This window comes from Leuciscus leuciscus, assembly GCF_965113295.1.
Source record: "Leuciscus leuciscus genome assembly, chromosome: 12".
Taxonomy (NCBI): domain Eukaryota; kingdom Metazoa; phylum Chordata; class Actinopteri; order Cypriniformes; family Leuciscidae; genus Leuciscus; species Leuciscus leuciscus.
In genome coordinates, this window is record NC_138736.1 from 5681603 (window position 1) to 5696323 (window position 14721).

The 14721-nt window shown below is 37.4% G+C and overlaps 1 protein-coding gene and 1 long non-coding RNA gene across 2 annotated transcripts; one reads left to right on the plus strand and one right to left on the minus strand.

The window, feature by feature from the left end:
• Positions 1-13: 13 nt before the first annotated feature.
• On the minus strand, positions 14-13995 carry casd1 (CAS1 domain containing 1). The gene is made up of 18 exons (XM_082187056.1): positions 12887-13995; positions 10391-10487; positions 10178-10298; positions 9234-9272; positions 9046-9108; positions 8911-8955; positions 8702-8825; positions 8421-8623; positions 6782-7195; positions 6605-6694; positions 6392-6511; positions 5130-5286; positions 4919-4998; positions 4453-4554; positions 4213-4353; positions 4058-4135; positions 3700-3792; positions 14-2047 (listed from the first exon to the last, which is right to left on the minus strand). Exons 1-18 carry the CDS (start codon positions 13158-13160, stop codon positions 1796-1798), a joined length of 2493 nt encoding a protein of 830 aa, XP_082043182.1. The 5' UTR covers positions 13161-13995; the 3' UTR covers positions 14-1795.
• Positions 10430-11628, plus strand: LOC309511804. Its single transcript, XR_014210769.1, has 2 exons — positions 10430-10551; positions 10594-11628. It is a non-coding gene; the product is annotated as an uncharacterized lncRNA (long non-coding RNA).
• Positions 13996-14721: the final 726 nt, after the last annotated feature.

The window sequence follows — 14721 nt, forward strand, 5'->3', positions numbered from 1 at the left end:
ACAGAAATGAAAGTGTTTTTGAGAAGGGATTTATCAACATTGACTGTACAATAAGATGAATGCATTTCCAAATTAAATGAATATTTTCACATTTTTTGGACAAAATGTATTGTACACACACAAAACCATTTCCTTTGAGGTTTCTTTAAATAAAACTTATAGCAAACTATACAAATAATTTGTTTTATGAACAATGTGAGAAAAGACAAATAAACATTTACTGAATGTAAAGTACTGAAGTTGCTTGAATGTGCAAATTGATGGCAGGCTGTACAAATTTTGCTTTGCTTCGAAAAAATGCATTTTCACTGATGAAAAAAATAATAATATACCTTGTAGCTGCTTTTAAATTCACATATATTAAATTAAAAATGTAATAGTTTCATAGTAAATGCAACTTTTCAGCCATAATGTCGGTATTTGTGACTAGAAGGAAGTGCCACTATGGAAATTATTAGGCTGAATGCAGCCTCAAACAATATGCCTTGTCTCAATGGCACATAATGAAGGATCTATTTACAGCATTATCATTAAACTGAGAATTAAATTTAACTCTTTTTTTTTTTTACAAGTAATATATTTAAACAAAAAACAAAACATCAAGTTACACATGAACATCAGGCTTCAGTTTCCGCAATTCAAGCAGTTGGAGAGGGTATGAAGACGCACATTAAACAATAAATAATGAGGTCACGGATCGTAGACAAAACTGGCTCTAACATTAAAGGGATAGTTCACCCAAAAATACATAACGTTCCTAACCTGTATGAGTTTCGAAAACAAAATATATTTTAAAGAATGTTGGTAACCAGACAGTTGATGGACCCCATTGACTTACCAACATTCTTCAAAATATAATATTTTGTTTTAAGAAACTCATGCAGGTTTGGAACAACTTTAGGGGGAGTGAGTAATGACAATATTTACATTTTTGGGTGAACTATCTCTTTAAGCTGAATTCATATGAACAGAATAAACCCATGTGGTAAAAAAACGAACAACTAACTGGCTCAAGTGCGTATTGTTCTGAATGTGTCAGAACAAAGCACATGATTTTGTCTTAATAGTTCAAGTTTACATTTCACATCAAATGCTGTTCCTCCAGGAAATTAAAGCATTCTGACGGAAGCAGAATGTGCTTATGGATTCCCTTAGTAGTGGCACCACCCTATTTTCCACATCTAGCATACATATTGTTGCAAGCGGAACAAATTCGCTGCCACTGAGTTCATTTTAAAACAGCAATAAATGGATTTTCATGTTTCAATAATCCAAAGGTTGGAGGTTGTTCACCTGAAGGATAAAGCTGCTGGTGAAATATGAATTGAAATGTAAAGAAAGGTTTGGTGCACGAGCCGATGGCGCGCTGTCAGGAATGTATTACTCCTTCACATTTTGCAATCATGGGCATCATGTACAAAACAGAATGGGAAAACAATGAAGAGACAACAAACACAGACCCCCAGTATAAAATATTAACATAAATTATTAAATACTGCCCATAAAACACACCTCAAAGCTATGAGAGAAGAGCGGATGGAGCACAGGTGTACTTGACTTATCTGCACACAGTCTGTGTGATTTGTCTACTGCAAACAACCTGCTTAAGAATCCTCCTTTAATCATCCAATCACTGTTGCTCCACAGTCCTTGGCTTCCGTTCCAGCTTGAGTTTTGTATACAGACCAGTGCCGTAAGAATTCCCTAGATCAACTCCTAGGAAGAAAATGTTCTAGGCTGGTGGAGTTTATTTTATTCACACAGATCTATTAGGATCCTCACCGGATGAGGTGCGTCACTCTTTGTGGGACAGTATCAGTACCAGTGCTAGAAAGACTCCTGCTCCCAGCAGTCTCTTCAGTAGAGTCCCACTCTCTTTAGGAATGGCCACCTGGGCCAAGTCATTGGTGATCTGGGAGATCTCATGAGCTACACAGACAAAGATGAATGTGCTGACGATGATGTTTAAGCTGGGGTTTCCTGGAATGAGGACCAGGATGCCCTTGGTGTCCGCTGCCAGCCAAATATGATACTGGCAAATGAAGAGCTGGTGGGAAAACAAGAAGCATGTTAGAATGGTTGCAATAAATTAGTTTGTTAAAGTGCCCCTATTCTGCTATTTTAAAGGTTCCTGGTTTTGTTTTGGAGGTCTCCTGCAACAGGTTTACATGCATCCAAGGACCAAAAAAACAACAAAAAAACTTTATTTTTCTCATAATATACATTGCACATCACCTCTTTTCTAACCGTGTCTGAAACTGTTCAATCAAAGATTTAATTTGCACACATACATATATATTACTTTAATAATAACATGAGCCGAGTGGAATAAAGAAAGTGATCAGCATGATTGATATTCAAAACGGTAAGCAAGCACTACTTTGTTTAGGGTTTGTGTATCTGCAGCCTGAAGTGTCGATTTCCCTTTTTGAATGAGGAATATAGAGAAATATATCAGCAGAAATAAACATATCTCCTTTACACGCAGGCGCAGAACGCGCATGCTAGCTGACAGTCGGCTGTAGTCCTTTCATTGTTTTCAAGCGCAGCTTTTTTGCCCAGACGCAGGCGATGCGAGGCGACAACAGTCGACTTTCATCACCTCCTTCCTATACTCTGCTCTGATTGGTCAGATGGCCCGGTCTGTCATAACTGGTCTAGCATTTACAGCGCGTTTCGGAAACAAAACTCCCATTACCATTCCTGAATTTCAGCTCCAGAGGCTTCCTCAGTACTTGATTCCCAGTGATACAGACAGTAACGATACAGTCAAGGGGGTCGCGCGCCGCGCAGCGCCACGTCTTTTAAATTCGAACACATTATTCTCTATGAGAGTACACACACCGGCGGCGCCTTTCAGCGTCTGTCCGCGGCGGCTCAGGACCTTGTTCAAAATCCTGCTGCGCCACAGAGCGCCATTTACATAGTTTTATATTAAATTTACATTTATGTGTCTCAAATCGTAGTTAATGTATATACGGACTTCACCATGTGCTGCAATATACATTTAGTTTTATATTTATTTACAGAAATCAGAAAATTGCTGATGTTATCGGATTTTCAGGTGAGAGTTGTCCTAGACGCGGCGCTGAGCTGCGCGTCCGGTGTGCGGCTGCCTTCAGTTTTACCGTATCAATTCCAGCACAAGTCCTCATCCTTCTAAAGTGCATGCAAAGTGGAGGTCCGCAGGTCCGATTCCGAGCACGATTGTTCCTGGTGCCCTGGTGTTGGTCTGGTTTCACACTCAGCTTGATTCCATCGAACCCTGGTGCATTTGTGTTCATCTTTTTTACGTTTGTCAACATAGCGAACAACTTGAACACAATGAAAAATCTGTGTTGGGAAATCTTTTGACCTAATGTGATGTTACGGATTGCGTGGATTCCTTCTGACTGGATTTTGTCCCCGAAATTTCGCCAAACAACTGTAAATGCGACTCTATCTTAATACTTACGTATTACGGCTAAACATTCAAAACGTTAGAATAGTTTATTTCCAGCATATTTGATTCAACATTGGTGCCTGCCGGCCTACTGGACTTCCATCAGATATTACTGTAACTGCATTCCCTGTTCATTTTATACTGAAAGAGTCTCAAGTTGGAATTGTCCGTCCTAATCAACCGTATGCCGAAAATATCATCAGTATGACGTTGACATTTTTTTAAATGTTTGTTTGCAGCGAAGCTTGCACTCTCACCTCTAGGGAGATCTTTCCAAACCATGCAAAGAATGAGCTGTACAAAGAGCGAGCATAACCAGGAATATTCCGGATCAAAATGAAAGCCAGAATCTGTGGGCAGAAAAAGCGCAGAGATAAAAAGTCAGCAGCCTCACAGGCACAACACAACGAAACAAAAAGCCTTTTGAAATGGATCCATTATTTTAGGTTGCAAATGTTCTTTCCGTTTCCACAAAAGCCATCTGAGTATCAACTGTGATAAAGGTTAGTGTGGCCACGAACAGAGAAGAGCAGTTTACTTCTCTTTTCAAGTGTTGGTTAAAGCTGTGTACGAGAACAACATTATAAAAGAGCACATAGTGGGATGGGTACTTGCCTGGACAACAGAAATGTATGGATGCATCTCATTACACTCAGACTTGTTTTTGCACCCACTGGCCCAAATGGAGTATGTCTGTAAACAAAAGAATCCATTGTGAAGGAATCAGATTACCATTTACGTGTCACGAAGAGAGACAGAATAAGCCTTACCAAAAAGGAAACCACAGAGATGAAGAGCAGACAGTTGGAAATCTTGTTGGAGAAGAGAGGCTCTCCTTTGCCTTCAGACAGCAGCTGACATTTCTGAAGCAGCAGGTATATGAAGGCAAAGAGCATCCCGTTGATCACAGCCTAGCATCCAAAAGAGCAGAAAACATCCATTACTTCAAGATGTGAATTTGAGAAATGTTTTGCAGGTCTTATGCGTTCAAATGAAAGTATTTTACGTACAAATCGATCAAGTTTCCACCTGAACCACCACTCATGGATGCTACCTTGCAGTTCAAAGAGATTTGAAACAGGCCAAACCGAGAAAACACTCTCAAAGAGTTCCTGCAACAAACACACAAGATTTAGATGCTCTCATTTATTTTGATGATCCACTTTTGACATTCTACTAACTATAAGTAACTTTGCAACTATATGTCAACTACCAGTCATTAGAGACTGTCTGTTTAATATCTGCTAACACTTTATTTTGATGCTCCCCAACAGACATTCTACTGACCAGAAGTACTTTTGCAAGTACGTCAACTTATTCTCCTAACCCTAACCACAGTCTACTAATACTCTAATAAGTTGGTTGACAAAGTTACTTATAGTTGGTAGAATGTTTAAAGTGGACTATTGAAATAAAGTGTAACCAAAAATGTATATCAATACTGTCTAACAGTCTTACTGTAAGAGAGAAACTCACTTGTGAGTACGCAAAGAAGCAGATGAAAAGAAGCAAACCCAGAAGTTTCAACAAGACTGCCAGATTCCAAAATGCACTACCTGTTCATAATTGAGGCAAAAAAAAAAAGAGAAAACAATATTTCAAGGCTTAATATATAAAATCAAAATGATGTTAGGCTTGTTTAGAGTGTACTAAAATTAATAAATGCAAACATTGTAATATGACTTACCATTGGCTTGCTTCTGAAGAATCTGTGGCCACAAAGCCATTGTGGCATAAATAACTGCAAACCAAAAGGTGACGAGAGGCACAAAGTAATAGAACTGATAAGGCCTGTCCATAACCAGACACAGCACCACCACAAGAAAGTTAAGCCTGAAGAGAACCTAAAAGACACAAAGAAAGGACTCATTATTTATATCAATACAATATTACAATTCAATTTTTATTTATAAACCACATTTAAAAACAACCAAGGCTGACCAAAGTGCTGTACAGAAAAGAATAAAACTAAGAAATAGAAACAGGAACACACAACAATAGTAAAACAATAAATCAAGCCTATGATCAAGGATTATTGAAAGCCAAAGAGAATATATATGTCTTTAGAGCAGATTTGAAGGCAGAAATAAAGGGAGCTAATCTGATGTGAAGAGCTACCTCTTCACATCAGATTAGCTCCCTTTAACTGGACCTGTAAATTGCAAAAGCGTGATTGCCTAGTTTTTTAAGTCTAGCTCTGGGAACGATGAATAGAGAGAGATCACTGGATCATCATTCTGTGCATACTGGATATCATACTGTGCAATTATGCATTACTATTAGCATGTTCACTGATTAATGAGTTTGGTCACATCTACTTTAAAACAAAATTTTTCTACATTGCACAATAACAAAGTCAACAAAACTATAATCTAGCTTTAATGAATAGTATGTTAATATATACCCAACTTTTCAAAAGTTTGGGGTTGGTCAGATTTTTTTTGATGTTTTTTAAATAAGTCTCCTATGCTCACCAATGCTGCCTTTGATCAAAAGTACAGTAAAATATCATTATTATAAATTAAAATAATTGTTTTCTATTTTAATATTTTTTTAAATGTAATTTATGATGCAAAGCTGAATTTTCAGCATCATTACTCCAGTCTAGAGTGTCACATGATCATTCAGAAATCATTCTGATATGATGATTTGCTGCTCAGAAAACATTAATTATTATTATAAATGTTAAAAACAGTTATTTTAGACAGTTAAAACGGGTACTTTTGATCAATTTAAATGTCTACTTGCTAAAAATAAAAGTATTAATTTCTTTATTCAACTAAAACCATTTCAAACCATTCAAACTAATGGTTTCAGACTAAAACAACTGAACTAAAACCAGTTTACATTTGGCCTTAAACATTTTTTTTTTTTTTTTTTTACAGAGGACCACCACATGCCACTGGTGCACATAGGAAAAAAAGATCAGCAAAGTCGGGCAACAATTACCTGACACACTCTGTAAATTCCAAAGTCTCCCTTTAGCCAGAAGAATGAGAAGTGTCCATATCCTGTTTGGAAGAGATAAGCAGCTACCAAGACACGGACATGCATGTACACAGGTATGAACTGAGGAAGCAAAGAGATTAAAAAAAGGAGATTGAGAGTGCAGTCACTACTAAAGCAAAGTAATCCAAACTAAAAAAAATGTTTTTAACGTACAGCACTAGCTCCAGAAATGTGATAAATTAGGATAACCAGCTGCATCCAGCCCTTCCACTCATCTGTTTGCTCTCTGTTCAGGAGTTTTGTCTGGAAAGAAACATATTAATTGTATGAGAATCAATATTGATATTCTCTTTTGGACTAGAAGAACAATTTCCCAAGAGTCTGTGTTACCTCTTTGCTGTTCTCATTGTAGAAGATGCCCAGAACGAAGATGTAGATAAGAGGGATGAAAAAGGTAGAATGTGTGTAGAATTTCTGTTCCTTCATAAAGATGTCTGCCCTGTCGCACATGTAGAAGTACAACATGATAAGGCTCATTTTGCAGATGGCCAGTAAAGGTCCCTTTGGGTTGAGTTGACCCACAACAACAGGGGGTTTCTTCTCTTCTCCGCTCTCCACATCAGGAATGGGCCTGCTCTTATGATGTCTACTACAGCCCAGTAGGAGGAAGCAGATGATGGACACCAGGAAGAGACCAGCAGCTAGCTTCTGAAGGACGCTTAGTGGAGGAGTGCTCTGACAGCAAGAGCCGTCGATGGGCTTCAGGATCTTGTTGCACATGGAGTTCATCAGAACCATGGCACCCTGAAAAGAGGGTAAATAATTTCTATTTGTTAAAAAGATTTAAATGGAACTACTAATTGTCAAAACTAAGGTGTTTTCACACCTGGCTCTTTTGGAGTGGTTGTTTCGAAGCCTAGTGCAATTTCTCACTTGGTTCAGTTAGTTTAGGCATATATGAACATGGCAATTGCGCTCGGATCCGCACCAAAAAAACAACAACAACAAACAAAAAAAACAAACAAAAAAAAGGTCCGAGATTGCCTGAACAAGGTGGTCTCAGCCCGCTTGAAAACAAACTGGATTGGTTCGCTTGTGGAGAGAAAGTGATCCAACCCAACAGACCAATGAACCAGGCTGTATCGCGATGTATGATGATTAGTAATTACGTACGTTGTGTGAAAAGCAGTAGTGTTTGTTCTGCTAATGCCTCTCAAAATGAATTGAGTTAACCTCTAAAGAGAAGTGCGCCTTTTGATTAAAAAAATGCTGCTCTTCTTCGAAATAGGTAAGAATATTGTCCTGACGAAGTCTTGATTCATGCTCTAAATGATAAAGTAATATAACGACAGCTACAAAGAAAGCCAGATGCAGGTGCGCTCTGACCAATGAGAGGACAGTTTACTTACACGTGGCTTTTAAAATCAGGTTTTTAATGTTGTTTGTATGTCAACATATATATGTTATATTAACATTATTAACACATTATTAGCAGTTTGATAAAGTTGTCAAGCAAAAAACTAATAATATCAATTACCGTTATGTGTCCGACGTTTTAGAGAGTGATAAATAAAATGCATTAACATTCTGATACATCGACTTTTAGACGACCCTATATAATTCGCTTTTCCACTTCTTCTTCCGAATCAGTTTCTAGTTTAAACATACAGTATATGGCAGAATTTAACCAGTATTTCCACTTGCCATTGTGCAGCATTAACTACAGTAAAGTTGACTGAGTGGATAAGGTATTCTGAGCTCGTGGAATTTATTTTCATGTATCCACAAATACTAAATGACGCAAGAGAGTGTAGAGTTACATTCAAGCTATTTTAAGGCATGAAGACTTCATTTAAATATGTAATTTTGGTGATCAAAGATGAGTTTTAACAGATACAATTATTGACTACAGGGGGACTAACAAATTGAGCCCTTTACAAATGTTACATGTACGTTTTTTATCCCCGTTTTGGAACAAGGCAAAGGTCTACAGGTCTGAAAACACCCTAAGGCTCAAATGTAGACTTACAACATCTCTTGTGCTCTCAGGAAGGTGCAGGCCATCCACCGACTGGGAAATGGTCTCCATAGCAGCTTGCCGAGAAGCCTCTAAGAACTTGACCTTCTTTTTGCTGGTATTTAGAGTACTAACCGCCGCCTCGTTGTACAGATTTATCTGCTCGTTTGTGATCATCTTTCGGCTGTCACTTAGCACATCCTCATAAACAGGATCTAAATAAACAGGCAGAATGTAAACATAAGACAGTAACATGAAGGGTGGTTCCAGTGCATCTGAATATCAATACTCACCTTGCAGAACCCAATAGACTTCACTGTGCTCGGCTAGTTTTTCCAGTGTGTCTGATATAGCTGAGAGGTTTGCTTTGTACTGAAGGAGTGCCTCACTCTTGCCGTTGTGCAACTTAATGGACCACTGTTGAAAACCACAAACATCAGTCAGTAGAATGATTTTCAACAATAGCACCTGAAGGCCATCATGACTGCAAACAGGAACTCACCGTAGCAGCACCAATGATGATGACATGTGGTTTGGAAGCAGATCCCTATAATTATTGAGAGATGAGACAAAATTCTTAAGCCTGTGATTTAATAACCCGCCTAATTTGTATCCAGTACAAGTTAATCATCTTTACCTCTGTCCATAACATTAACTGCTCCTTCAAGGAGTTATTAACTTCTGCATACCACAGAAAGTCCTAAAAGGTGAACATACGGAACATATTTTGAGTTGTTATATAATAATCAATAACTGTGATGGATCAAGTCTCAAATACAATAAAACTTTCTGCTGCACCGGACACAATTCATTAAAAATACTTACCACAGTGGGATCACCATCTACAAAGGGGATGTTTTCATGCTGGGGAAACAATTGATAGAAACAGGAAAATATATATTTTTTACTCATAATAATAAGATATTTATTACCATTATTGCATCTACTGTATATTTGTAATAATAAAGGATTAGCATTAAATGTAGTATATCTTTATAAAATGCACTATACTTGTTAACTTTGAAAAGGAATTTTATAATGATATAATAAATATTAAATATATATTAAAATAGCTAACCTAATATATATATATATATATATATATATATATATATATATATATATATATATATATATATATAATGTGTTACTTTTTTTACAAAGAATTACAAATTTAATTTTTTATACAATCTTTTTAATAAAGATTATTGGGCACATTTTTTTTGTTTAAAAAAAAATATGTGCACAGATCAATCGTTCATAAACACAGGAACATTCCATAAAAAAATGAGAATTGTTCATTTTGATTCCATGGTGATTTTAAATCATGTCAAATCAAGACTCCAGTCACATCAGTGGGCTAAAAAATTTATTTTATCGTACATCGAGTTTGGGCCGACATGTTGAGATTAATCAGCAACCCCTAGACTTTCACTTATAATAAATTAATCATATCTTACAAAAGTAGAAAGAGTCTTCTATACAAAAACAAAAAAAGTATTGCATGCAGGTTAATGTCTATAAACAACTGCTTTTGTCTGAGGCATATTTTGAAATACCAGAGGAAATGTTGAGGTTAACAGGAACAATTACACCTTTTCCTTTTTAATTTAAATATAGCCTTTGACTGGCGCAAGTATTAAACTCACAAATGCTTGGGGGGCATCCAACAAAACACCACTTTGAAGTACATTTTCACTCTGATTTGGAATACATTATATACCAGTTAACCAAAAGAAGGCATACTGAAATGAATAGCAACAACAAACCTTGTTTCCAACTTCTTTCACCTCAGGGTTTATCATTTTGATGAAAGAATAGAAGAGCTGACGTATTCTAGAGTCACCTACAAAAGCTATTCTCTTCTCTCTGAGGCAAAGGTTTGCTTCACTGAAAGACAACAAAAAGGACTGTAAATTCCAGCCCACATTTCTACCCCACATACATCATTGACGTAAATTAACAATGACAACATGACTTACGTGCTTTTGTACTTGTGTAGCATGCAACCGTAGGGCTGCCATACATTGTCCCCTAAAAAACGTCCACTGGATAAAAGCCAATCGCACGTGTCACTGCCTGAAAGTGAATAAACCAAATTTAGGAAAGGGTCAGTAAGCTTTTATTTCTTTTTTTTTTTTAAGTTCTGTCATGAAACTCTAAATGGCGCAGGCTGATGGCCTAGGTCCTATTAATATTTATATTTGTAATCACATCGTTGTCTTCATAGCGCAGCTGATTGGTTGCTGTAGCTCAACATTAAAATACTTGGCATTGTTTGCTGTTAGCAGTCTTTAGCGCGCTTTCAGAAACCCTCCAGCTTCCCCAGCTCTACCTGACTGTATCTGCTACTAGGGTTATTTCATGTATGTTATATATGCAGCAGCATGTTTTACATACCGGTAATCACACAGATGTATGTCTGTGAATGTATTGCCAGTCGCAAGTCTCTTTACTAGCTCTGCAGCAGCAGCAATATCAACAGCAGCAGCAGCATAGCAGATCTATTCTGCCAAGACCAAATAACTACATTAACATTGCCATATCAATTACCATGCCAAGCTCTCTTAAAGGGGTGTACCTTTTCACAAGATGAAACATAAGTCTTTGATGTCCCCAGAGTGTGTATGTGAAGTTTTAGTTCAAAATACCCCACATATTTTTTTAGATGGCAAGTTAAAATTGTCACTTTTTGAGGATGAGCAAAAACGCACCGTTTTGTGTCCGTTCCTTTAAATGCAAATGAGCTGCTACTCCCAGCACAGAGGGCGGAGCTTCAAGAGCTTGCACTCACACGGACATGCACTGAAAATGTATGTATTTTCTCCATGTGAATTTATGTAGATTATGTGTAGTTATCTTCTAGTCAGTGATTAGCATATTCTGTCTTGATAATCTATAAATCGTGCTCAGGGGGCGGGGATTATGTAAATTCTAGGGTTGGTGATGTCACAAACCCGGGAGGAAGCTCGTGTAGTCCCAACCAGCCGTTTGTTGTAGTCCTTAAAAAGCTATTTCTTTAAATGTAAATATCTCCCTTTGCTTTGAACTTTGAGCATTGTAATTTTGCAGATGTTGTTTATGCTCAAACAGCAGCATTACACACTAACTAAAGTTACAAAAGTGAAATCATAATCAACCACCCCTTTAAGAGTTGTCATGACAAATTAATTCTGTTATTCAGCAAGAATGTCTTCAATTGATCAAAGGAGACAGTAAATATTTTTTTAATATTTCAAATAAATGCTTTTCTTTTAAATGTTGAATGAACAAAGAATCCTAAAAAAATTATCACAGTTTCTACAAAAAATATTAAACAGCACAACTGTTTTCAGCATTGATAATAATAAATGTTTCTTGAGCAGCAAATATGCATATTAGAATGATTTCTGAAGGATAATCTGACATTGAAGACAGAATTCTGCTTTGCATCATGGAAATAAATTACATTTTAAAATGTAAGGTGTTTTAACTTTCAGTGTTTCATTTCTCTACGTGCCTTTCATTCAGCTTCTATGCCAGCATGGTAAAGATAGAAAGCACCTTTTTTTTTTTTTTTTTTTTACCCCAGGGCTAATGAAAAATCTCGAGGCAATAAAGAATTTGAACAACTGGTCAAACCAGATCAACTGTGGAAACTTGTTTCTTTCATTCCTGTATTACAGGTGTAAAACTGTATTTAACTGGCATTTCAATTCATTTTAAACAAAGTACATATTAAATGATGTAAACAACGATTGAACAATGATGAAATTCTCATTTTTAGATGAGCTCATCTGACTATGAGATAAGACCTTTCATGTATGTTAAAACAAATATGCACTGCACAATCCTGAGAGATCACAATATTATCAACTGAACATACCTAAATATTAAGATGAAACCAATAACTACGCTTTAATATAAGGCAACACATGTCAGGACTAGATTAAAGATCAACCATGGATTACTGTGTGCCTCCACCTATAAGCTTTACTGAAGGTACCTGAAGTAGACTTGAGAATAGAGATACTACAAGCATTTGACTGGATTTCAAAATCTAGTTAACTACAATTTTGGGGCATTAGACACGGCTATAATGCCCCCAGAATAATACCTAGGCAGTTGATTATGAGATTTAGTGCCAGCCTATTTGGCGCTATGCGTCAAAACATCAAGTCTAATTGGAAATGTAACTGTAATGACAGACGCTATTTCCAGCTGGGCGATAGCATTGATTCGATCGTAGTTCTGGTATTGATTAGCTCAAGTCTTTGACAGATGAAATGTTGTGCTTCGCCATAAAAGTGCACCCAATAGACGCCCGATTAAACAAAGCAACCACAATTGAATTGAGTTTGCGAGAGCAAAGCTGCAGCTGCTATCTAGCAGTGACAGACACGCGCACACGCTGACTGAAAACATTGAGTGACAGCTTTAGCATTGATGCTAACACAAACACGCAGCTGTTTCTCGCACACCGTAAAACAAACACGTACCTCCATAATGTCGTGAAGCCGAGTGAAACACAGTGAGAAGGACGACGGCGGCGACAGACAGAAATTTAGCATTTTTTATGCTGAAATACTGATTTATTTCCCGTTTGCCTAGGCTATAGGCCAGGACCGCCATCTTGGCTCCTCCATGACAACAGGCAGACAGACGAGCTGCAGCGAAGCTGACGGAGGAAGAGCCGAGCGGCGCGTGCGCCTCTGCCTCGGTTTCTGCTGTCGCGAGTGTGGAGTCCGATGCTGCTGTTGCATGATCTTTCATATCCACCTCTCAGGTTTTACTTTCTTCTGCTTACTTTCTTTCGCCTTCCGACTATCACTGGATTTCCCAAACTACTCCTTTAGTTTCTTTATTACTTTTAACTGCCCTGCTGCACTTGTTAAGCTGAAGTAGCCTAAAACAAATCTAGTTAGTCCTTGAACATTCCCCCCTGATGTTCTGATTCTGAAATAGACGATTGACATCCAATTTAAATTGTTTGTTCAAGACAAACAGCTTTGCAAATAATATGTTGAAACATCCTCTTCCTTCCTCATCATGCAGGGCGAAGAACATTGATATATTATTTTGCTCGCTTGGAATGTTGCATATCAAGTTGTTCTGGTTGGAACGAAGTATTATGTTGTGTAAGACAAGCGCAGTGCCAAAATAGTTTCTAAGGGTGTAAGAATTCACTCGGCAATTATAAAATGGTCGAAAAGACATTTCAGAATGACCTAATAGCTCACCAATGTCATGTCCCTCTACTATAAAAACAACAACAACGGCCATTCTAACTTGCATTGTTTTTTTGTTTCATATATGATGCTAACCAGCAGATCACTTCTATGTTATGATTCCATTACTATTTAATCACATTCATACTGAATAGTCAAAAACTGTTTGAACTGTAGTTTCTTAAAGACAAGAACAAATAAACCTCCATGAATTATGAATTAAGTTATATAAATGATGTGGCTCAGCCTCCCACCCAGTTACCAAAACCAATAATTATCCAGGACAGAGGCACTGAAGAAGCCAATCAGATTTTAGCTGTATTCAGTATAACTCTTAGCCCCGCCCTTTGCAAAATGCTCTCATACCTCCCAGAGCCAATGGGTGGAGCTTGATGTCCAGCTCCCCCTCTCTTGATGTTAGGGGTGGAGCTTCGAAGTCAAGACACATCCTAATCATTTGGCTCTGCAGCGAGCACCACTTGGAAAAACCAGTGAGCCTCAGAAGTATTGTGGAGGCCATCTTCTGGCGAGATGTGGGTATTCATACATCGGGTGTGTCGCACACTTGCGGTCTTTGCACTTGACCTCTTCTCTATCTGCATCATGACGTATTTCCTTGTGTTTGCTCCAAATATTCAAGTGGGTGTGAAGACCGCAAGTGTTGAACTTTTGATTACTCGATGGGACACTCTTATAGTACTATAGTGTAAAAATGCAAGTAAATGTTTTACAGAGCTTTATTTACATAAAAAAAAAAAAATCTGTCCAGTAGTTCCTGTGTACTGTAACAGGAATGATAAAAACAGTTGTAAATGTTTTACAAAATACACTCATCTCTGCACCAAATACAATATGCAACACTGCATTTTACTTCAAAAGTTATGGTGAATTCAGGTTGATTGTTACACCTTTTCCCAGTCATTGTAATGGCAAAAAGTCCCAAATCAACCTGAATTCACCCTATCCAGTTTCACAGACAAGGCTTAAGATATTCCCAGACTAGAATGCATGCTTGAGCTGTTTTAACTGAAAGCAACATGCACCATATATATTAAAATATGTCAGTGCTATTGTTTTGTCTCAAGATGCATACCAGTAATGTTTGT